Source organism: Chlorocebus sabaeus, chromosome 26 (genome assembly GCF_047675955.1).
Source record: "Chlorocebus sabaeus isolate Y175 chromosome 26, mChlSab1.0.hap1, whole genome shotgun sequence".
NCBI classification, from domain to species: Eukaryota; Metazoa; Chordata; class Mammalia; order Primates; family Cercopithecidae; genus Chlorocebus; species Chlorocebus sabaeus.
The window spans coordinates 54131000-54156224 of NC_132929.1; the positions used below are offsets into that span (position 1 = coordinate 54131000).

Sequence of the window (25225 nt, forward strand, 5' to 3'; positions counted from 1 at the left end):
GGGCAGATGACACACCTCTGGCAAACCAATAGTCCCCCAAATGTATTCTTATGATGAAAGGGGGAAGGAGCACTGGGTCCCCAGTCAGGAGACCTGGGTGCGTGTTTCAGCTCCGCCACACACTTGCTATGTGATCTTGAGCAAGTCACTTTACCTCTCTAAGCCTCAATCTTTTAACATGTGGAATGAAGGGAAGCTCTCAGTGGTTTTCTGACACTTTTAGGAGCACAGATCCCTTTCTTTACTGAGAAGCCCGATACTTTGAAACAGAGGAAACCAGTGGTTCTCTAGTTGCAGGTACCCAGGGAAGGCAGCCCCACTGTGTCTCTCGGCTGATCCCTCCCCATCCCCTGGATGCTGGGAGACGACTGGGACTTAATTAGATGGCACAGGGCAGACAGGCACATGGTGAGCAGAAGTTCTGGGATGAAGAGGAAGGCACAGAATGGGCAGAACAGAGGCTCATGAAGTGCTAATACTGGGAAGCAGCTGCCCAAGGAAGAGACTAAAGTCGTATCATTGAGAACCTCAAATATCAGACCAAAGAGTCTGAAGCTGCACTTGCAGGCTGAGGTCTATCAGCAATGCTTCTGATGTAGGGAGATGACATGATCAGAGCTGTCTGAAGACAGAAAACAGCAGAAAGCAGATGGATGGGAGCAGAGCAGGACCAAGAAGGTGGGACTGCAGCCATGAGCCAGGATGAGGAAAGAAAGCAGGGCCCACTACAGTGACCACCCTCACAAGTGCTGGTCTTCTGAGGTCTGAGTATCCCTGACATTGAGCTCCAATATAACCGTATATATCCTATATATCCTACTCAGCTTCAATTTATGCCTTAAAAACTAAAAACACACAGACAATAACTTTATCATACTGAATTCAACCATGAACGTACAAAAAAGAAAGCAGTTATAGCAAAGAGGCTACTTTTTAAAACAGTGTGTCCTTGGATGGTAGCTTCTAGGAACACCCCAGCCCCACCCTGAAAAACCAGTGGGACCCCTTATGGAGCTCAGCTGGCCAACTGCACGGTGACCACTGGCCCGGGCTCTATGGGACAGCAAGAGAACGGCCAACTGTACAGTGACTGCTGGCCTGGGCTCTATGGGACAGCAAGAGAACGGTCAACTGCACAGTGACCGCTGGCCTGGGCTCTATGGGACAGCAAGAAACTTCCAAGTCTCCCACAACGCACTGCCTCTACCATCTTTCTCTTTTTTTATTTTTTATTTTCTTTGAGACAGGGTTTCACCCTGTCGCCCAGACTGGAGTGCAGTGATGTGAACTCAGCTCACTGCAGGCTCGACCTCCTGGACTCAAGCGATCTTCCCACCTGTGCAGCCTCCAAGCAGTTGGGACCACAGGCATGCACCATCACACCCAGCTAACGGATAAACAAAATATGGCACATTCATATATGGGAATATTATTTGACCACAAAAGGAAATGAAGCACTGATACTTGCTACAACATGGATGAATCTTGAAAATACTATGCTAAGCAAAAGAAGCCAGACACAAAGGTATATACAGTGCCATTTATATGAAATGTCCACAATAAACAAATTCATAAGCCAGGGGCAGTGGCTCATGTAATCCCAGCACTTTGGGAAGCCAAGGTAGGATTGCTTGAGCCCAGAAGTTGAGACCAGCCTGTGCAAGATAGAGAGACCCCTGTCCCTACAAAAAAAAAAAAAAAAAAATTAAAATATTAGCCGGGCATGGTGGTGTACGCCTGTAGTCCCAGCTACTCTGGAAGCTGAGGTAGGAGGAATGCTTGAGCTCAGGAGTTCAAGGCTGCAGTGAGCCATGATCATGCAACTGCACGCCAGCCTAGGTAACAGAGCAAGACCTTGTCTCAAAAAACAACAAAACAAAACAAAAATCCCACCAAAAAAAAAATTCATACAGATAGAAAGTTGATTAGGAGTTGCCTGTGGTTGAGGGTTGACAGAGGAGAAGGGGTTGGGGGAAATGAGAAGAAATCGCTAATGTAATGAGTTTCTTTTTGGATCGACGAAAACATTTAAAAATTGATTGTGGTGATGGTAGCACAACTCTGTGAATATACCAAAAATCATTGAATTGTACATTTTAAATGGGTGAACTGTACAGTGTGGGACTTGTATCTCAATGAAGTTCTTATATTAAAAAACAAGTCGACCATAGTGGCACCTGCCTGTAGTCCCAACTACTCAAGAGGCTAAGGCAGGAGGATCACTTGAGCCCAGGACTTGAAACCAGCCTGGCCAACACAGCAAGACCTCATCTCATAAAAACCAACCCACCTCCACTCTCACTAGACCATGCACAAACAGGGAATGGAAATCCAGAGCACAGGACCTGGCCAACCCAGTGTCTTGGAGAGGGGACTAGGCCCTAGGCACAAGAAGCCCCAGCTCTGCAGCCTGGAAGAATTGTGACCTCGGACACATACTCTCCTTCAGCCAGTTTCAGTCTCTGTAAAATGTCAGCCATATGACCTACTTCACAGAGTTGAGCAATTAAATTAAACTGTAAGTGTGAAAATGTTTGGCATAGTGTCAGACACAGAATAAGCATGTAATACAAGCTAAAACCACAATGATCTATGGGAAAGTATGATGTAAACAACAAAGGCCTTTGTAAGTGTAAGATAGTTTTATAACCTCATTTATAAAATTATAACATACATTATCAGAAACAATCCATTTTCAATTTCATATGCTGCTTTCCAAAGACTCACTTGAGCTCATTGCCCCACTGTTTCAAAGAGTAAAAATTAATGGAATTTGGATGCCCTGGGGCGGGCTGATTTGCAGCTTGTTCTCCCACCAGCTCTCCAGGCACAGTCTCCACAGCTAGGACATTTCTGGCTTTTTCTGCAGAAGCATTTGGGTGTGGGTAAATTAAATCTGAAAAGAAAAAGGTAAACAAATGTCACTTACTCAAAGCTTCCACATAAAACTTGATATCCCACATAAAACACTGACTTGATATACTATATAAAAATCTAAACTATGTAATAGTATATTTTTAATGTATACTATATAAAAAACATAATCTGTGGGTAACTCTGGTGTTCTGAAACCATTTTCATCTAAATAGCTCCATGTTTCTTAAAGGAAGGTTGTGACATACCTCAAACCACCAAGTATTAACAGTGTTGGCCCAGAGAAAGCAAAGGCTAGAATTTTCCTCCAGTACTGCAGATCAATAACCCTCACCATAAACCCGTCATCAAAGTCCAATCACCTGTCCTGATAAGAAACAATTTCCAGGAAAAACTGGTATATAAGAAAAGCAAAGTGCAGGTCAGATTATACAAGGGTATGTTTTCTCTAAGAAAGTGGGAGAAATACAAATGTAAATGTATTTGCTAATACTTGTAAAGAATGATACTGAAAAAATAAAGTTTGCACATCACAGAATAGCAGTTCAGTAAATTCACAAGCAAACACACTGATGCTAAGGCATGATGAAACTTCACATCTTTAAAATGTAAACTTTTGAAATAGTTAAGGTGGAAATCATATGATGGTCAGGATTTACCATCATATGGTAAATATGATGGTAAACAGCAGTATTTTGTTACTTAACAAACACATAGTAATATTTGCTTCAGGTAACATTTTATTTGCTTCAAAATAACAAAGCAGGATATCAATGAAACAAGAGGGGTAACTATCGCTGCAACTACCCAATAAACCTGGAGGTAATATTATGTTATTCTTTGTATACGTTTAAAATTTCCCATAATAAAAAGTTACTTAAAAATTTTTTTTTGATAAAAACTTTTGTTTTTTTTTTTTCTCCCAAGACGGAGTTTGGCTCTTGTTGCCCAGGATGGAGTGTTTCACTCTTGTTGCCCAGGATGGAATCCAATGGCACAGTCTTGGCTCACTGCAACCTCCTCCTCATGGGTTCAAGTGATTCTCCTGCCTCAGCCTTCCAAGTAGCTGGGATTACAAGCACCCGGCACCACGCCAGCTAATTTTTGTATTTTCAGTAGAGACGAGGTTTCATCGTGTTGGCCAGGCTGGTCGCGAACTCCTGAGCTCAGGTGATCTACCCGCCTCCGCCTCCCAAAGTGCTGGGATTATGGACATGAGCCACTGTGCTGATAAAAACATTTCTAACTACAAATACTTTGTATTCTTCCAAATGACATAATCTGCACTGGTGTTTCAGTGGTAGAATTCTCCCATGCCAAATGGCATAATCTCTCTGAGAATAGGACATGCTTGTAAACAGAATTCAATATTACTTTAATCAATTTGATCTACACTTCTTTTTAAAGTATCTCTGTATCAACAAAATGAACCATCTCTTTCTGTGAAATCAGAATTGACTGCTGACCACTGATATTCAAGAAAAATTCTTTTCTCTTTCTTTTGAGACAGGATCTCAGTGAACACGACTCACTGCAGCCTCAACCTCCCAGGCTCATGAGATCCTCTTGCCTCAGCCTCCCAAGTAGCTGGGACTACAGGCACGCACCATGCCCAGCTAATTTTTGGGGTTTTTTTGTTTGTTTTGTTTTGTTTTTTTGTAGAGACAGGGTCTGCCATGTTGCCCAGGCTAGTCTTGAATGCCTGGGTTCAAGCAATTCTTCCACCTCGGCATCCCAAAGTGCTGGGATTACAGGTGTAAGCCACTGTACCCAGCCAAGAAAAATCTGTTTCTAATCAGAGGAGCACACAACCAGAGCCAGCAAGAACAGGTCTCTGCTAAAGGTCACTGAGCACTGGTAAAGGAAACAGAGAGCAGGCATTCCTGGGCTGCTCCGGCTTGGAGAGCAACGTACTGAATGTCGCATGATGAGCCTGCACTGTGTAGGCAGGTTCTGACTTGACCAGTCAGTGGGAAGGGCTTCAAAAACACACTGGGAAAGTATCTTGGGCGTGGCATAAGTAAACAACTGCTGTGTATCTATTAGGGTAATTTGGCTCTGGCCAGAAGAGTCAATGCATGGCTTACAGTAGGGTTCTGACCAGGAAAAGCAAGATGGTGTGCTGGGAACAGAAGAATTACAGGCTTAGTAACAGAGTACACACTTTTTTTTAAAATTTTTTATTTTTTTGAGACTGGATCTCACTCTGTCACTGAGGCCTGGAGTGCAGTGGTGTGATCGCGGCTCACTGCAGCCTCTTGAGTCAAGAGGCAAGAAGTTACAAATAACCACAGATTGCCAGTTCTTGGTTTTATTATCATGTAGTAAGCACTAGGCACCGAGGGCACAACAACCGATGAGACAGAGCTTTCCCCATAAAGGAGAACACGTCCAGGAGACAGACATAAGTAACACAGTAACATGTCAAGCTCCAAGTCACCACAGAATAAATACATTGAGTCCTTGGGATCCAGACCCTTCCTCTGAGTCTTAGGGTTCCAGGAGATGCCTGGGGGACTTCTAGAGGGAGAGGAGGATGGGGGCCCCATGCTCAGTTTCATCTTCAGCAGTTCCTCTCTTCACCTTTTATATACTGGGGTTCCCTTTAAGATTTCATTTGGAGAAGAGGTTCCAGCAAACAAAAGAAAAAAAAAGTTCAAACCCGACTAATCCAGTCCAGTCTCCTTACCTACTTTCTCCATCAGGACACTAGAGTCCAGAGCCAGGGCCAGAACCCGGACACCTGCCCCTGCAGTATACAAATATCGCAAGGCAGGTAGAGATGAGTGTACCTACCAGAGGAGGGCACAGTACCTGGAGTGGGGGGTGGGGGGTGCTCAATGTTGGTGAGCGTGTGTGTCAGTTTACAGGTACATGGAGTACAGGCGCAGCACAAACTCCTTTACTTCAAAGGCTGGTCTTACAACCATCATCACAATTCTAAGCCAAATCAGGAAATAAACACAACAAACTGTACGGATTTCTACTACAGGCTCAGTCTGGCCTCTTCTTCCTGTGTGGGTTAGTAGCAAGGTGATGAATGGCCTCTCTGCGAGACTGGACTGTCAAACGCTCATGTGGCAAAGTGCCTATTACCAAGAAAACCCCAGGCCTTGCAGCAACCCACAGCCCATACTGGAAATACTTCCTGAGGAACTCAGAGGCCCCAGGGAGGGGTGGAGAAAAGGGACCAGAGACCAGGGAGGAACATGTTGGAGGACAATTTCTAAAAGTAATTATCTGACTTGAAAAAGAAGCTCTTTTCCAGCTTAATACATTTTTGCTGTAACTGTTATTTTTGTCTGGTTTTTGGTTTTTAAGAGACCATGTGAGATGTACTTAATGAAAGCAGAGCTGCTGGCTTCTCCTCAATACATGTCCTAACATTAGCATGCAAGGAACCGCCTCAAGGAGGACATTAAGGGAAAACACAAACTAGGACATGGCAACATTTCCTCGAAGATTTTAAGAGGCTGGACTGGTGTTCATGAACATGTCTTTTGTCTTACAGCTTCAGTGGGGAAAGAAAGTCTGTGCCTGATGGTTTTTGGTGTTTAGACCTCTGTCCTTTTTAAACATTTTCAAATGCCTAAATGAAAACTCTGAGGGGGTTTCTGACTGCATTGTTCCCATTTCCTAGGTTCTGATTCTAGCACCGCCTCTAAATCCAGTGTGACCCCGGGCAGTCTCAGCCTCCCTGGAGCTGCTGGCTTCTCCTCCCTGGTCTCCAGCCTCCCTGGTCTCCAACATCTGTTCCCATTTGCTGCATTCTACCACATGATGCTCAAAGTCTCCTCCTAATGGGACTCCCTGCACAGGAGCGGCTCCTGCCTACATCTGGACTGCCTCAGTGAGTATTCCCTCTCCTCTCCTGCTGTCTCAGTCAGGCCTAGGTGCTCCGCCAGCAACTTCTACATAGCACAGAACTGTGTACAGTGGGAGAATTCTCATAAAACTCATCCCAGGCCTGTAGCTGCATCCAAGAAAGGAGAAAAGAACACTGGGAAAGGGTTGTCCCCGTATGTATCTTAATGAAAAGCAGAACTTTTCATTAAGGACACAGCAAACGAAAGTGTGGGTGTCAACACTGGGAGGTGGAGGAAGACAGGGTGGGCTTAATCTGAAATTTTTTTTTTATTTACCAATGTGAGTTTTAATACAGATTGTGAAGGACCAGTCAAGAGGAACAGAAATATCTTCCAAATGAGAACACCGCGTCCATCTAAGCACCAAAAAAAAGAGGCAGCAAACCACCGGGTCCTGACAGGCCCCAGCATAGGCCAGTCCATATGTCTGGTTAATTATTCATCTGCCTGTCCCCTACCCCCATCAAGGACACAACTCTGTGAGAAGTGAACCTCTATCTGATGTGCTAACAGCTGCATATCCAACACCTAGCATAGAGGAGTGACTGAATAAATATTGGTTAAATGACCACATTAATCCATAAAAGACAGGAACTTGCTAACATGGCATAGGAGAAAAGGCCTTCTGTGGGTTTAAACAATCGGGCAGAAGGCAGCCAAGGCTCCTGCAGTTCTTCAATGGATTTATACTCATCATCCTTCCTGACTTTCCTCTCTCCTGCCACCTTGCCTCTGACAGATTCCCTGAAGTGGGGTGGGGGTTTCCCTCTTTTCCTTTCCCATTCCTCCCTGTTCTCCTGCAACCTGACTCAGCCACCGCCCCTGCCCCCATTCACAGCCACATCAACCCCTGTATTCACCTGCATTAAGTCCCACCAAATCTAGGCTGAGGATGTCCCTGCTGACACCAAACTCCAAGCTTGTTCCAGACAGTCTCCTTTTCGACCCTATCCAGCAGGCTCCTCCCAGACAGAACTGCAATCTAACCCCACTCGGCATCTCCCTCACATCCTCCCTCCCACAGTCACATTCTTTCACAACCTGACTTTCACAGAACCTTCAAACCGGAAGGAACCTGGTTCAGAGAGCATCTTGCTTCACAGATGGGGAAATCATGATGTACTCAAGGTCCCATAAGCTCTCTCCATGCTGTCTCTCAGATACAATGCTAGTAACTACCGATACTTCACAAGAACGGATGGCATTTTGCATTTTACAAGGATTACACGAAAGCACAGCTTCCTTGATCTCTGTATGGAATCATGACATTAAAGGTTGATGTGTAATTCCTGTGGCACTGCCAACGCGGGGCCTGCATTCCACCTAATGGCTTTCCTTCTGGCAGCCCTCTACACCCTGCACCCCGCACCGAGAGCACTGCTCAAGCTGCCTGAGGACTGAAAGTTACAGCTACTCCTCCCACGCCATCCCCTTGCACACAAGCTGTTAAGAGTGTAACAGTTCAACTACCCGATGCAGCTGCTTCAGGGGAGGAAATGTGTGGTCATCCTTCAAACTGTCTTCACAATACAATGATCTGCAAGAAATACCATCCATATTCAAACAGGCACTTGGGCATTTGAGCCTGCTATGACCATGAATGCTTTAGTACTCATGAACTTTCAAGAAGTTTTTTTAAAAAAGCAGGATCTTGTTACCCCTGGCTTGTTTTCTTATTAGTTTATGTGGGGAATGAAGTAAACAGAATGTGCTAGACATACATCCTGTAATGAGGCTATTAGTCATTTATGGGCACCTCCTTTGGGTTCTAGTTACCTCATTCTCAACAGCTATAAAGGTTTGTGGACCCCTGATTGTATCTTTATGCAAATTATTCTTTTGTGTTGAAACTAGGTCTTTCTCTATCCAAACACAGAAGACAATGTGGAATGGTATTTGAGGCATGGCATGCCTTCAGAGGACAGGCTACAAAATAGAAGGCAGACAGAACAGATATTGACTAATAATAAAACTGCAAGTTCTAATCACACACAGGAAAGTCTCTTACTCAACACAGATTCTAGAAAAAAAATTATATGTGACAGTGCTGGCTCCTTAATGAATATTCAATCCAGCTTTTCCTTACTTATAAACCTTGGTTTTGATCGTGGCCATATGCTCAGCTAAAATACTTGGCTTCCCAGACTCCTTCCAGCTAGGAATGGTCATGTGACAGTTCCAGCTAACGATGCATAAGCCACAGGTTTCTGGGAAAGCATTCTCCTTTTTGATGTAAGTGCCACCCCCAGGGGCAGCTAGCATAAGCAGGAAAGCTAATACACTCTAGCAATGGAAAACAGAGTCAGAGACAGCTTGGGCTCCTCAGCGGCACTAGTGAGTAGCTATGCCAGCCATAAACTGCTTATCATGTGAGACAAATTACTCCCTATGTGTAAGTCCTTATTAGGAAGGTTTCCTGTTAATTACAGCTGAACATAATGCTAACCCTTTCAAAATGATATCATCTCATACATATGTATACAATATATAATATATGTGTATATACACATACATATGGCTCTTTACACTTAACAATGCAGTTTCCCATTTGATCCTTATAACAACTACAAAGGAGGGTGAACAAACTTCAATTCCCAGAGCCACAGTTTCCTACCCCTGTACTACAGGATAAGTGACTTAACTTAGAGTCTGACAACTAGTAAATATCCCCAAAACTCACAGGCCCACAGGGCTTCTTCCACCAGGTAGAGCTGCCTTCTAAGATGTATAACTAGCTATCAGTGGAAAATGTTAATCCCCTATATTTTTCCCCATATTGACTTTAGGTGCTAGGAGGGTCCTGATAGGTGAAGCCCATTAGACTACAAACCAAAATGTTCCAAACAACTGAGTGACCACGAGACAATACTAGGAAAAATTTTATTTTTAATGCAAATCAGTTATAAAAACACTCTTCTTTAATTCTTGCTAGAGTAGGCTAAGCTGAGCAGATAACTACAAGCATGGCTTTAGAAACTTCACAGAGCACTGCCATATAACACAACACAATTTATCTTTGAACCGGATTTCATCTCTGATGATGAAACAAAAGGGGCTAAAATACAAGCTTTTCTTCTTGACTTCCTGCTTTAGATTTTTTGGCTTCCTGAGCTATTATAGTCTCACATACCGCTCTGGGGCCCAAAGTTTCATTCCTTGTTCTTAGAAGCTATCTAAAAATTAATAGAAGTCTAAAGTTACCGTCATTTCTATCTATAAAAATCTTCAAAGGCACTCCATTGCTCTTAGGATAAAGTCCAAAATCCCAAGGCCAGCAGTCTAGGCTCTCCCCCAGCTCTGGCTCTGGGTCCTGGGTGTGCCCCCAGGTTCAATTCACACCCCACAACTGCTTCCAGCCGGTAGCCATCCTGACTACAGCTCTGGAAAGGCACCGCAGTCCAGCCCTGTCACCTGCCTCCCCGCTTCTCCACCTAGCTAATTCCTAGCCATCCTTCAGGCCTTGGCTTAGATGCACTTCCTCAGAGAGGCCCTAACTGCCAGAAGCTATGCACAGCCCACTTACAGCCCATGGCACCAGCATGCACCCTTCCCTCACATTTCTCTCATTTTTTCTCTGCACAACCACCCTGCTTGACTAGAAATTCTGTGAGGAGAGGGACAAAGCTCATCTTGAGTGCCAACTTTGCTGAATGAATGAGTAAATGTCAGATGGCATTTACTCAAATGCTAAATTCGATACCTGGAGTCCCCAAATCAAAGGAGGAGAAACAAATATGGGCTTCAGATATTTTCTCTGGCTCTCCAATCACAGCATTTTGACTTAGAAGGAGGAAGGACAGCTGTTATAAAGAGACTATAGGGATAAGCATCACTTCTTTGTCCTCCTTTTGGTTCAATATCCCTGAGTCTTTGCTAGAAAGAAGCACTTGGTGTCCTCAGAACAAAGGAACTGAGGCAAATCAAGCACCTCCTGTGCCAAAGGCAGTGGCTATGCTCATGAACACCGCCTGTTCCCACAGGATTTCCAAATGTCCCAAGTGACTCAGACACTCAGTTAGGAGCTCCTTTTGATGAAAAGCACTGTAAGAGTGGCTTTCAAAACAACTCAGTTACCAGTAACTTGACCCTGAACTAAACATAAGGGGGCAAAAAGTTGAAAATAAAGCCATGACCTCAGAACTTGGAATAGTCAGAGTGCTAAGACAGTCGTGAAAGTGACTCGAAAACTCTCACAGAAAATATATCAACAAGTACAAAGCATATATAGTAATTTCTCACTGATAAGAGGATTCACCTACTGAAAAATACTGGGACAAGTAAAAACAAGACTGGCAAATTTGGAGATGAAAAATTTGTCTAAGAACGCATTTGTTTCTGGAGTAAATCAGCCACACATGTGCCAACACCATCCTTGGTGGGACAGGCAACTCGGATGCAGCCCTGTGTTCTGCTGAGCAAAGGGTCCCGCAGGTTTTATTAAGTGCAGACAACATCTCTTTATGAAACTGTTAGAACTAGTCCTTACTGTTGTCTACTTCTTTTAATGTATGCTCCATGTGTCTTCCAAAAATACTAGTACAATGGCCTGGGCTTTTTAGACCTTACTTCTGAGCTTAGGAGGCTTTTTTGTTTGTTTGTTTGTTTGTTTGTCTGTTTTTCTGGATGTGTTCTTTGCCCTGTATGGAGAGCGGGGGCCAAAAATAGTCCCATCTCCACAGTCTTTGCAGTCGGGGGTAGGATGGGCAGCAAATAATTGTTGTCCTGTTCTTTCTAGAGGTTATCTCCATGTTGCAAATGCCCAGGGATTCCCCTGAGTTATAGAAATGCCATGAATCCAGGACAGAATTACATCAATGTTTGAAGGCTAAAGTCTTCCTAAGAAACACTAGAGAATTCTAAGTGGAATGTTTTGAGAATACCTTCCTAGCGTATACAAACACCTGTTAACCTTGGCAAGTCTGCCCAAGCATGACTATTTAGGCACGAGTGCTCCATCATTAGGTGTGGTAGAAAGGCTGGCCCTGCAGTCAGAACTAGACTTACAGCACCACAACTTACTACATGCTGACCTTAGTCATATCATCTCTTCCATATGCTTGGCACTGGCCTTGCCTGATTCCAAGGCCATCACTGGGTTTGCATAAGCTTCGTACATGGAGGCGCTGGGTAACTGTGGAATGCTGTCCACTCATAAGGTAGCATCACTATTATTTCTTTCTAAAATCATTTTCATTCACTGCTAAGTTCATGTGTGGTATCGAATGGCTCACACAAATAACTGACCCAGCTCCCCTTTATTTCTGCCTTACCGGTGTTATCTCTGGCTACAAGACCCTTAGGAAAATCCCCGGGAGTTGGAGAGGTCCTGCTGTCCCACTTGACCATGTCGAGACTGTTACAATATTCCCATCTCTTCTGCTGAAGCTCCTGTAACCAGTAAGTCATGAGTTGACGATTGGGAGCCTAGAAAGAGGGAGGGGAAAAACATGTTATGGCCACCAATAATATGAAGAGCTTAAAAAATATTATGTCTCATGAGTACAGACTGTTCAGCTTGCCATATGAGAGTTAAGATGAACAGATCAAGGAAACTTCAGCTACAAGATTAGTAGCTTTTGCTCATGATGAGTTGGTCAAGCAAACAGCAATTGTAACATGAAGAATTGAACACAATTAATAAGAAGTCTTTTTAAATTCTAAAATTAAATAATGCAGCATAACATTTTCCTCAAAACTGTTTAGGAAGGTGTGATAATACTGCTGCTCTTTTGCTCTGAGCAACTATAAATTCCATCTTCAGAAATAAAATCTTACATAGGTATGAATGACGGCCTTGCCAAATCACATCAAATAATGATATTTAAACTCCATCAGCATCTGAGAGTATACAAAGAAAACTGCAGATTAAAAACTAGCTGGCACTCCTATCAGAATGGCTAATATTTCAAAAAGTTGACAATGCCAAGTGCTGACAAGGGTGAAGGGCAGCTAGAACTTTCATAAGCTGCTGGTAGAATGCAACTTGGTGCAGCTACTTTAGAAAACAGTTTGGCAATTCCTTATAAAGTTAAATATACACTTACCAAGTGACCTGGCAAGCCCATCCCTACATATCCACCCAAGAAGAATGAAAACATATTCACACAAAGACCTGTATGTAAGTATGTATAGAGGTTTTATTCATAATTGCCAAAAAAATGAGAACTTCATCTGGTGAAAGGATTAAAAAAAAAACTGTGGTACACATCCATACAATAAAATACTATTTAGCAATAAAAAGGAGCACATTATTGATTCCTACAACATGGATAAATATTAAATGCATATTGCTAAGTGAAAGAAGCCTGACCCAAACGGCTATATACTATATGACGCCATTTATGTAACACCCTGAAAAGGTTTTGCCTGAAAAGGCAAAATTGTCAGAACAGAAAACAAATCAGTGGTTGCCAGGGCTTGGCAGGCAGGGGAGTAGCAGACTACAAAGGGGCAGCACAAGAATTTGTGGGTGACAGAACTGTTCTGTATTATGGTTCTGGTGGTAAAGTCATGATTCTACACATTTGTCCAAAATCATAGAATTATATACACAAAGAGTGAATATTATTTAGAAAAATCAACCAAGATGGGGGAGAGGACCCAGAACAATGAACCTAACTATAAACAAACTAGACTGCAGGTATGGGTTAAGGTCTCCAGGCTGCCCCCTGCAAAGGAGTCCCAAGAACAAGGAAGGCTGCCATGACACAATTATGGGAACTTCATCAACACTGGCATCCAGTGACATGTGCAGACATCAGACACAGTGGTTCCCAAGATCAGAGGCAGTGAAGAAAATGGCTCTGCAGGCATGACAGCAAGAGACAGGCCTAAACCAAACTACTACTACTTACAAGCAAAGGATACAAAGGATAACCTCTGGGTGCTGTGGCTACAACCTGGGTCTTTTTAGTGATAACTGCATACCTGGCCTCAGATAAAGAAAAGCCTTCATTACAGGATATTTGGGTATTTTACAGAAAGTTCTTCCAACTATCAGCCAAGTTGCCATTTCATCTATTCATTTAACCAACATTTGCCAAGCACCTATCAGGTACCCAGACCTGGGGCTTGGCCTAGTGAGAAAGACAGGAAAAAACACCCAGTAATTTCCATGCTGCATTAAGTGCTATGACAGAAAGCAGAGCAGGTGAGGCAGGGCTGGCGTGACTGGAGAGCACTGGGGAAGGACAAATAGCCAAGGAGGGAGGTGCAGCAAAGGACAAGGTACTCAAAGTCCAGGACACCTGCCACATGCAGGTTTAAAAGCTTCAAAGTATTGGTTTAATGTCTATCTTCTCCAAGAAACAAACTCCAAGTTGTCTCCATTTCTCTAGCATCTAGCTCAGTGCCAGGCACATAGTAGGTCAGTATTTACCGAATACATATATGTAGGAATAGTGAATGAATGAATAATCAGAAAATGATACAGGAGAGCTTGGTCTTAAATGGGAAGCAGGCAGTGGCCAGAGGAAAATAGATTTCAGGAAGAGAGAGGAGTGTTTACAAAAGTGAAAAGGTCAGAGACCAGGAGTGAGGTGAGGTCAGTGAGTGGCAAGGACCTAGCCCTGAAGGGACTTGTGTGCCTTCCTAAAGAGATGGAATGGGGAACTTAGCAGGGCAATGGGGAAGGACACATATCAGATTATTAGACAAAGGTACTGCTGGTGAAAATGGTGGTGAGGGAAAGGCAGGTGCACAGTTTGCATAGGAGATTAGCTCAGGCCAGAGGCCATGAGCCCACTTGAGAGATCCATGAATTACAGCCTGGAGTTTGGGCGGCAGGCTGGTTGCAGGGTAGACACAGGAGCTCAGCCTGGCCCTGGGGCGGAGCAAAGAGCACACAAACATTTCCACAGGAGGGGAGAGGAGAGTAGTCACCAGGCAAGTCAGGAACTGAGACACACAACCACAGCCAAATTCAGAGCCCAAAGCCCACCCAGTCCTCCCCTTTTTTTTTGCAGATGAGGGGATAGAGGCCCAGAAAGGGATGTGACTTGTCTAGATCATACAGGGAGTCAATACTGTGAGCCCGGTCTGCCAAACCCCCAACCCTTAGAGGCAATTGTGTGTTTGGGTGGGGGGAATGTGTGTCTGGTCCTCCCACCAGCTCCCTGACTACCTGGCCCCTCCATCCCCATGCCATGGATGAGCTAAGCACCCTGGGAGCCTTCTGCTCCAGCCAGGGAGGCGTCCAGACACTTGCTCTACTTCCTCTTGTTCAGCCTGCACACGCAGCTGTGTTTCTATTTATGCTCAGGAGCCACAGGCTGCTCAGAGAAGCTGGCACACACTCACTAGGACAGATCTGAACCAACCTCTCCAGCTGCCTCTGACAATGCAGGCACCATGAAAAATCTGCTTTTTACAAGAAATCCTTTTCCCTTTAAATCTCTGAGTATTAAATCTAACTGGGAAACAATTAGTAACCTCTGAGTCATCTCTCACTAAATTCCCAGGGCAAAACTTTGAGATCACATGCTTTCAACGACTGCTATTTTATCATATTGTAGAAATTCGGTCAATAAGGTGGGCAAAACCTGGTCAGTAAGGCAGTTAATCTAGACACTGATTAACTGGGTTTGTTTCCTTTCAAAAAAAAAAAAAAAAAAAAAATCTAGACAGGCAGGTGTGGTTGCTCACACCTGTAATCCCAGCACTTTGGGAGGCCAAGGCAGGCAGATAACCTGAGGTCAGGAGTTCGAGATCAGCCTAGCCAACATGGTGAAAACCCCGTCTCTACTAAAAATATTTTTTTAAATTAGCCAGGCATGGTGGTGGGCACCTGTAATACTTGGGAAGCTGAGGTAGGAGAACTGCTTGAACCCAGGAGATGGAGGCTGCAGTGAGCTGACACGGTGCCACTGAACTCCAACCTGGGCGACAGTGAGACTCTGTCTCAAAAAAAAAAAAAAAATCTAGAGATCACTAGAAGACTTTTTGCTTCAATCCCCAATTAGCTAGTAAAAGGCTGGGGGCCAGGCTGTCTGAAATGTCTCTGGGGCACGTGCTTTGACAGAAAAGCCCCAAAGGGCCTTTTCTGAAGACAGCTGAAACCCAAAGACAGAAACACACACAGGCTCTAAGACTGAGCACCACTAAAAGTACAACACAGCAAAATCAGCAGAAATCCAAAAAGCCTCTGGGTTTTCCATCTGATATCTTTCAGCGAAGGACTAAATGGAGATTCGGCTCAGGCCTAATTAAATGTATAATCACAAGCCAGCCTCTTTATCGCCCCAGTCCCAATAAATTGGTTCAGATCTGCCCTGTCCAACACAACAGCCACTAGCCAGATGTGACTACTGAGCACATGAGAGGAGACCAGCACCACATGATAAAATCGTTTGGATGCACTGAATTAAATACAACAGTGTTAAAATTAATTTTACCGGTTTAATGTGGCTACTTGAAAATTTAAAAGTATGTATGTGACTCATATCTTATCTTTACTCAACAGAGCTGGTCTATACCACAATGGCAAATATATTCCATTTTGAGAGCCAAGGTTGGTGGGAGATCTGGCTTGGCAGGAAACAGCACCTCAGGATTACAACGTAAGCCAAGGGCATGCGGTCCCCATGGGGGTGTGGGGCAGCCAACACCATTGCTCTTCTACAGCACTTTATGACTCAAGATAACTTCTCTCTTTAAACAGGCACCTCCATATCTCCAACCATCCCATGGTCCATTAATGTCCAAGGAGAGGCCAACATTCTTTAGGAACCCAGGCAACCGCTGGTCTGACTAACAGCTTTAGTGCCTTTATTCAGTGCTCCCAAAGTGGGGCGAGTAGGACCTTCGAGTGATCTGGCTGCACAGACAATGCCTTGCTGGGTCTATCACCAGGAGTTCCCTCCGCTGAGGCTCAGCTCAGCTGGTGACAATGAGCCAGTCAGCGCAGAAGCTTACCACCAGGATCACACAGCATTCACCAAAGACATGCCCGCCAGAGGAGTGAGGACCAGGAAGGATCACCATCTGCCCCCCACCCCTCAGAATGACCATTTAAAACGCTGTGGTCCCATGTTCTGGAGAGTCAGAGAGGCATTCCATTCATGCTAGAAGAAACAGTGACAAGGCAGAGCTCCACAGATCAGCAGAGAATTGGGAGCTGATTCCACACAAGCACCCAGCAAGAAGCCAGGTGTTAGCGGGTGCTGTCTGATGCCTCACCCAGGCCAGCTCCTGAGTCTCCCCTCACACCAGTGTCCTCAGCTCCTTCCTACTCACCCTTCAAGGTCCAATGCAAAGGCCACCTCTTCAGAGCAGGTTTCCCTGACCTGGTTGTGCATTTTGTCTCCATTCTCTGAATGGGGAGCCTGGAGAATCTTGTAGCCCAGGTAACCCTCCCATGGAGATGAGGGCACTCCCTGCGTGTTCCTCAAAGGCAGAGGCCAGACCTGCTGGTCTCAATATGATCCAAGATGCCTTGCACAGTGTCCTGAATATAAACACTCAAATATCTGACTCATCCTCTCATGTTCAATTGTTGCTACTTCCTCTCAACAATGTTGAAATCCCAGGTCAAATATGGCACCAATCCCAATATGAGACAAAGCCGAACATCTTGGAAAGCCATTGTAGTTGTCTCCTACATGGCTGCATGAACATCCTGGGTTTCTTCTACTCAGGAAGAGGGGCAGACAAGGATTGGGTGGTCACAATTCTACATGGCAGCCATCTGCTGCCTTTGGGTGCCAAGACATGAGGTAGCAGCTAGGAGAATAAAAGCAAGCCATCTGTGTTCTGCTCGAGGTGGGAATGTAGTCCTTGACAGCTGGCTGAGAAGTACCATGTGATGCCCCAGCTGCTCCCACAAGCTGCTGTCCCCAGGTCTCTAGTAGCACAAAACCGAGAAGCCCACTCATGTGTGAGACAGGCCCTGGCCACCTGTTTCTTCTCTTGGGCCCCAGAGACTACCCTCAGCCTCCCATCGGCTCTCAACTTGATACTTAGACAAGTCCCACAATAAAGTTGTTTGATTACAAGTTAACTGATTTCAATACACAAATATTAAGGGTCCACTCTCAGCGGGAAGTGCATGATTGTGGGGAGAGGGGCTGGAGTAGCAATCCAGCAGCATCTACAGGGAGTCGTGCCTCATTATCTCCACTAAACAACAAGTTTATCTAAGCTTTTATTCCCTTTGGTAAACAATGTCCGCCTATCAAAATTTACCACATTTTAGAAGCTATAATAATGTTCACATTCTTTGACCCACAATTCCATTCCTAGAAATGTAGCTAAAGTAGTTCAAAAGAGGAAAAAGGGACAACACCATGTACATAAAGTGTTCATTTGCTTGACAAATGTTTATTAAGAGCCTAACTTGGGCCAAGTCCAGTAATTAGCACTAAGAATACAGAACTGGATGAGATCTGGTTAATTCCTACCTCTGAGATATTCACCGCAAGCAAACATGTTCCTTTATGCCAACAATAAACAGTGGGAAACAAGTTCATAATTATAATCAACATAAAATGCCTAGGTATCCAATTAAGAAATCTAGAGGCCAGGCGCAGTGGCTCATGCCAGTAATCCTAGCCCTTTGGGAGGCCCAGGTGGGTGAATCGCCTGGGCTCAGGAGTTTGAGACCAGCCTGAGCAACATGGTGAAACCACACCTCTCAATAAAAAAAAAAAAAAAATTAGCCAGGCACAGTGGCATGTGCTCGTAGCACCAGCTACTCAGGAGGCTGAGGTTAGAGGATCCCTTGAGCCCAGGATACAGAGTTTGCAGTGAGCCAAGATCTGTACCCAGCCTGGGCGACAGAGCAAGACCAATCTCTTGGTTAACCAGGCACCGTGGCTCGCTCCTGTAATCCCAATATTTTGGGAGGCCGAGGCAGGTAGATCACCTGAAGTCTGGAGTTCGGGACCAGCCTGGCCAACATGGTGAAACCTCATCTCTATTAAAAATACCAAAATTAGCCAGGTGTCGTGGCGCACTCCTGTAATTGCAGCTACTCGGGAGGCTGAGGCAGAAGAATCGTTTAAACCCAGGAAGCAGAGGTTGCAGTGAGTCGAGATCATGCCACTGCACTCCAGCCTGGGCAACAAGAGTGAAATTCTGTCTCAAAAATGAAAACAGAAGACACTGTCTCTTTAAAATATAATAATAATAGGTCAGGCACAGTGGTTCATGCCTGTAATCCCAGCACTTTGGGAGGCAGAGGTAGGCAGATTGCTTGAGCCCAGGAGTTCGAGATCAGCCTGGGCAATATGGTAAAACCTCATCTCTATTAAAAATATAAATTCACCAGGTGTGGTGGCACACTCCTATAATCCCAGCTACTCAGGAGGCTGAGGCAGGAGAATCATTTAAACCTGAGAGGCAGAGATTGCAGGGAGCTAAGATCGTGGCACTGCACTCCAACCTGGGCAACAAGAGCGAAACTCCATCTCAAAAACAAGACCCTGTCTCTTAAAAATATAATAACAACAGGCCAGGCACAGTGGCTGATACCTGTAATCCCAGCACTTTGGGAGGCAGAGGCAGGCAGATCACTTGAACCCAGGATTTCGAGACCAGCCTGGCCAACATGGTGAAATCCCCTCTCTACAAAAAGTGCAAAAATTAGCCAGGTGTGGTGGTACATGCCTGCAGTCTCAGCTACTCAGAAGGCTGAGGCAGGAGAATTTCTTGAGCCCAGGAGGTTGAAGCTGCAGTGAGCCATAACTGTACCACTGTACTCCAGGCCAGGTGACAGAGTGAGGCCCTGTCTCCAAATATATGTATGTAATTTATATATATAATATATATAATGGCATTAGGACAACTGGCCAAATATCTGGAAAAAAATAAGTGATGCCCTGGGTAAGAAACCTGTCATCAGAGAAAATAATTTCAAATTTAATTCAAGATTTAACAAACTAATGAATTTAATGAAAACCATTAAATGAATGAATTTAACAAATAAGTAAATTTAATAAAAACCATCAGATCAGTAGAAGAAAAAGCCTGTATAATTAAAATTAAGTTTCTATCTCTTTCTGCCTCTTACAACAGTTGTATAGATTTCCACCAATTATAAAGGTATGGAAGGGAAGATAGGACTTAAATCAAGCAATGCGGCATAGCAGAAATTCACATGGGAAGGTTTAGCTAAAACTGAAGTATAAACAGCAGCCACAAGACTCTACACAGAAAATGAATGCCATGTGCACCATGATGCAGTCGATGAGGAAAACAAAATACTCTTTCAAGACCGAGCCCGAAACTGAAAGCTAGAAGGACAGACACTTCAAACCGTAAGCCCGGGAGCTGCTTCTCCCATGGGCAACCCTGGAAGCCAGCTCCAGGCAGCAGGGAGTCACTGATCGTAAGAGGGCTGATGATTCTCTCCAGCAGCACAAGAAACTGCTGTCCTAACATTTCTATTTTCTTGGAAGGTAAAGGGCTTTCTAAACCCACAAAGAAAGCAAAGCAAAGAAAATATGTGTCTAAAACACTACAAATAAATTAATAGACAAAGACGAACTGAAAAAAGACCAAACAACTTCAAAGTCACTAAGTGTGGCGTAGAGTTTCACACCACCATAACTTTGCAGGGCTCTTCACTCTTCCTGGACTGTGGGAAGTCCTGTTTGTCTGGTGAGTTCCTATTAATCTTTAGTTTAAAAAAAAAAACAAACGTATTTTAGACTTCTATTTCAAATAATAACAATCTACATCTGCTGAGGAGAATTTGGAAAACACAGGAAAGCAAAAAAGAAAATAATATGAACATAGCTGCATCACCAGAAATAACCACCATTAATACTTTGGTATTTCCAAACATTTTTCTACCCATAAATGTATAGAAAACTCTCTACCCATATATTTTCTACCAATTTTCTAGCCAATTGGTAGAAAATCAATTTTCTTTATAAAACTGTATTAAGGCCGGGCGCGGTGGCTCAAGCCTGTAATCCCAGCACTTTGGGAGGCCGAGACGAGCGGATCACGAGGTCAGGAGATCGAGACCATCCTGGCTAACACAGTGAAACCCCGTCTCTACTAAAAAATACAAAAAACTAGCCAGGCGAGGTGGCGGGCGCCTATAGTCCCAGCTACTCGGGAGGCTGAGGCAGGAGAATGGCGTAAATCCGGGAGGCGGAGCTTGCAGTGAGCTGAGATCCGGCCACTGCACTCCAGCCCAGGCGACAGAGCGAGACTCCGTCTCAAAAAAAAACAAAAACAAAAACAAACAAACAAAAAAAACTGTATTAAAATTACATAGACTCTTCCATAATCTATATTTGCATATTATATTAGACACCATCCATAAAACAATCACTGTGTGCCAGACACTATGCTTTCGCTTTATACACGCTGTCATTTAACCCTCGTAACTATCTCTCCCTAAACAGTATCATCTGCTTGCCCATGGACCCTGGAGCCTAACTGCCAAGGTTCAAATCCCAGCTCTGCTACTGGCTAGCTACGTTAGGTAAGTTACATAAATTGTCTAGGCCTCAGATTCCTTGCTGGTAAAATTGAAATAATAATAATAGGAACCTACTTCACGGTATTGAAGATTAACGAGTTAACATGTGTTAAGCTCAAAAGGGTGTTTGGCACCAAGTACTCATTAGGTATCAACTATCTATATTATCATGTTTACCCATGATAACCCACTTAACATGTGTTAAGCTCAGAAGAGTATTTGACACAAAGTACTCATTGTGTATCAACTATCTGTATTATCATGTTTACCCAAAATCTCACAGTCACTTGGCACAGTCAAAATTTAAACCTGAGTCTGCATTACTTGCTATCAAGGGGAAGGATGAGAGAGCATGTCCAAGACAAAATCAATCCTCTCAGCATTTCAGCAGGAATCACAAGTTCCTCTATGGCTTTTCTCAAATACTGAAATGCTGATGGCCTCAGTCAATAGCAAAGTTCAAATAAAAACCTCTGGGTTGGCTTCAGGGACAAATAAAACTATATCAGATGCTGGTCCCCACATCAGTACAGAAGGTCCTCTGGACATCAAATCTAGAGGGCTAGGCATAGTGTCACTGGGAGAGGGCGTGACCATCAGTCTACAATGGCCAACATGCTTCCACTCTTAATCACAATTCTGCTCTAACAGCACTTCTCAAAACGAGACTGCTGTGAGCAGTAACAAGACCACACACAAGCAAATATGGAGAGGACAGAAACTTCTCCATCCTGACATAATAGAATCGCCAGGTCTCCTATTCCTAAGGACTCCCTTGTCAGTCTCTCAGATTCCTGCGTCCTGACAGTCTCAGAGTCATCTACCCCGGGACCCCTGGGTCTCCAGATTCATCTACCCCTGGGCCTCCGCAACAGCTTCCTAACTAGACTTGCTGTCTCAGTCTCCCCTCTCTAAACACTCTTCTGACACCTAGCCAGTGAAGTCATATATGTTGCATGCTTAAAACTCTCTCATGGCTTCCAAGTGTCAAGAAATCTGGCCCGCACTGCCCCACACTCCATAGAACTATAACCTTTCTCCCACACTAAAGGCCCACAAAAGCCTTCACAATCTCTGCTCCTACTGCACTAACACCTCCCTAACAAATTCCTACTCACTCAAGACCCAGCTCAAACATCTCATCTACAAGGCCAGCCAACATCCCTTATACAACCAAACGATCATTCCTCCAGCATGCTCTATATGATGCACACCACCTCAATCACCCACTTAGGGTTATGAACTCTGGGTTCCTTCCCAATGGATCAGGTCCCACCATGTTTATAAGCCAAAAGAACAACATAACCAACAATCACGAAGGAGCCACAGAAAGGAAAATATATATACAGAATGGGTCAAGTCTGCATATCTTATAGAAAGCAATTTAAATTACACGGATAGTTTTGAGTATCCATTTCTCAAAAGAATGCAATGGCTGCTCATAATGAAGGATTTTTTGTTACTTAAACCCAAGGAAGGATATCTGGATTTCTAAGAAATGTCTAAAGTAATTTCTTCCATAAGCAATAAAAAGCACAAGAGGCCGGGCGCGGTGGCTCAAGCCTGTAATCCCAGCACTTTGGGAGGCCGAGACAGGCGGATCACGAGGTCAGGAGATCGAGACCATCCTGGCTAACACGGCGAAACCCCGTCTCTACTAAAAAATACAAAAAACTAGCCGGGCGAGGTGGCGGGCGCCTGTAGTCCCAGCTACTCGGGAGGCTGAGGCAGGAGAAAGGCGTAAATCCGGGAGGCGGAGCTTGCAGTGAGCTGAGATCCGGCCACTGCACTCCAGCCCGGGCGACAGAGCCAGACTCCGTCTCAAAAAAAAAAAAAAAAAAAAAAAAAAAAAGCACAAGAATATTGTAAGCAGCCTGATAATACAAAACAAAATTCAAATAGAAAACAGGCTATAACGCCGAACCTGATAAATAACTTTAGGTTCCAAATTTTTTCCTGAGTGTTTCAAAATCATGAGCCTGGAAACAATCTCAAGGGATCTGGACCAGCATCAATAGGGGAAAAATGTATTTTTTTCCCCAGGAAGGTTTTGAAATCTTCTGTTTCAGCCCAGCAACAGAGACTGAGAAGTAAAATACTGGATCTCCTGGCTCCTTGGAAAATGGAATGCAAGGTCACAAACCTCCATTCCTCTAGTGAACATAATAAACTCTCCTTTCGTATCTTTTAAAATTGCTATCTTAAAAGTAGCATCCATATGTCTTACAAAATAATCGTATCTTATTAAAATAGTTCCAATCTAACTCCTTTCAAAGGCTGGGCACACACCTAGAAACCATAATCAATTTCCCTGAATAGTCTGTGTTGAGGTGGGCAGCCATTCCCTGGGAAGATGCCACATTCCTCATCCATTCTGGCAGGTGGTGGTCTGAGGAGTTCTGCCACCTCTAACACTGAAGCACCCCTTTTTAAAAAGCAAACACCTTGAAAGAAAAGCCATTTCTTAAACCCATATTCAGCAAATACCTTTTTAAGCAAATACCATTTAATAGAGATTAGCAACTAAGGGTAATGGACTAGAAGAAGAGGGCCTACAACTAGAACAAAGAAGAGCAAATGTGAGTTCACAGGAAAGTGGGCAACGAAAACAACTGGGCTTGTGAGGGATTTGGCCACATCAAAGCCTCTCACAGCCCAGGCCACCCCGCTGGGCTGAGCCACAGATTTCATCAAGACAAGGGCAAGGACAAGGCCACTCTCCGGACATGCTCGTCCCTACAGGAAATGTAGAAGCCTGTCAAAATGCTTTCTGTTTCAGAGAGAAAGGGAACACGAGGCCTCCAAGTGACCACAGGGCTACATTCCTATGGTTCTCTCTCAGCTCTGCCATTGCACAATGTGAGAGAGCCAGGGATGAGCTCACGATAAATAACAACTCCTGCAGCCTCGGCCTGTGGCCTATTGGATAGTCTTGCTCCACCTCCGCCCACAGTGGCTTCCACACACGATGCAATACCACATTATTCTGCTTGATGTTTTTCAACTAAAACTAGGGCAAAAGAATGACTGACTTAACATGAAGTTTTAGGAAATGGAGATAGGATAGGTTCCCAGGCTCCACCCATCAGACATTTGGGAGGCAGGAGAGCCCGGTACCAGGAACCTGCCTAGTCTTTCAGTGAATTTACAGGCATGTTTGGGAACCATGGTGATTTCTAACAGTGTTTTAAGGTGGAGCTGGTGTTTAAGGAGTATCAGATGGTCGTCCTACATCATTGTTACCCACTTCTCTCTGGTGAAAAGCTAGGGGATCTGAAAGTAATTACCAGTTCTTTGGTGGTGGTAATCATTGCAATTCACCCTCCCAGAAATACCCAAAGATGCCAAGTGAACACTGTTCCCTCCAGGAGCCTCCCTCTGAATGCTCAGGAAGGAACCCTAGCATGCAGGGTCTGCCAGCTACTACGATCAGCACAGAAGACAGAAATCTTAGGGCTAATGGAGAATTGGGCCAAAAGTCATTCCTCTGGAGCACAGAAACTCAGAATGCAAAGTAGATATGCAGTTATAAACCACAGAGACTCAACCTGAGGATGGAGGGCTCACACTTCACTGGTCTCCACCCACGCAGTTTAGTTATTTCTAGTTCACTTAGAAAGCCACCATCATACAGGGACAGTCTTTTCTTCACAGCCAAAGAGGACATTCATCATCGAGAGGACAGCAGTGTTTCACAGGGAAGCCACAGAGATCTGCAGCAGAAGGGCTGGGATGCTGGAGAGAAATGCAGATTCCTAAGGCCCACTCTGGCCTGCCAACCAAAGCAGAATCCCCAGGGGAGGAACCCCAGAATCTGCATTCTAACAGAAAGGAGGAGGAGTCTTTTCCACACAAAACTTGAGAACTGCAGTTCTGAGGGAGATATTTGCCTTTAAAAGATAGAAACAAAAAAAGTCTTATCAGCATGTTACCTCTAGGACAATATATACAAGAGAGCTCTGTAAACACTATAAAAAGTGGTTCACTTCTAAGGCCAGAGGGCCTTACAGAGCAGAATGAAAGGATACAGCCATCTGCCAACTGCCTGTTTTCC

At 44.3% G+C, this 25225-nt stretch overlaps 1 protein-coding gene across 2 annotated transcripts in view; it reads right to left on the minus strand.

Moving 5' to 3' along the window:
* TBC1D2B (TBC1 domain family member 2B) overlaps positions 1–25225 on the minus strand; it is an 82734-nt gene that overhangs the window by 46367 nt on the left and 11142 nt on the right. For both annotated transcript variants that reach the window (XM_073012362.1, XM_008015730.3), the window contains exons 2-3: positions 12011–12164; positions 2728–2896 (exon numbers count right to left, since the gene is read on the minus strand). In XM_073012362.1, coding sequence (XP_072868463.1) covers positions 2728–2896; positions 12011–12164 — 323 coding nt within the window. The remainder of the gene's footprint in view (positions 1–2727; positions 2897–12010; positions 12165–25225) is intronic.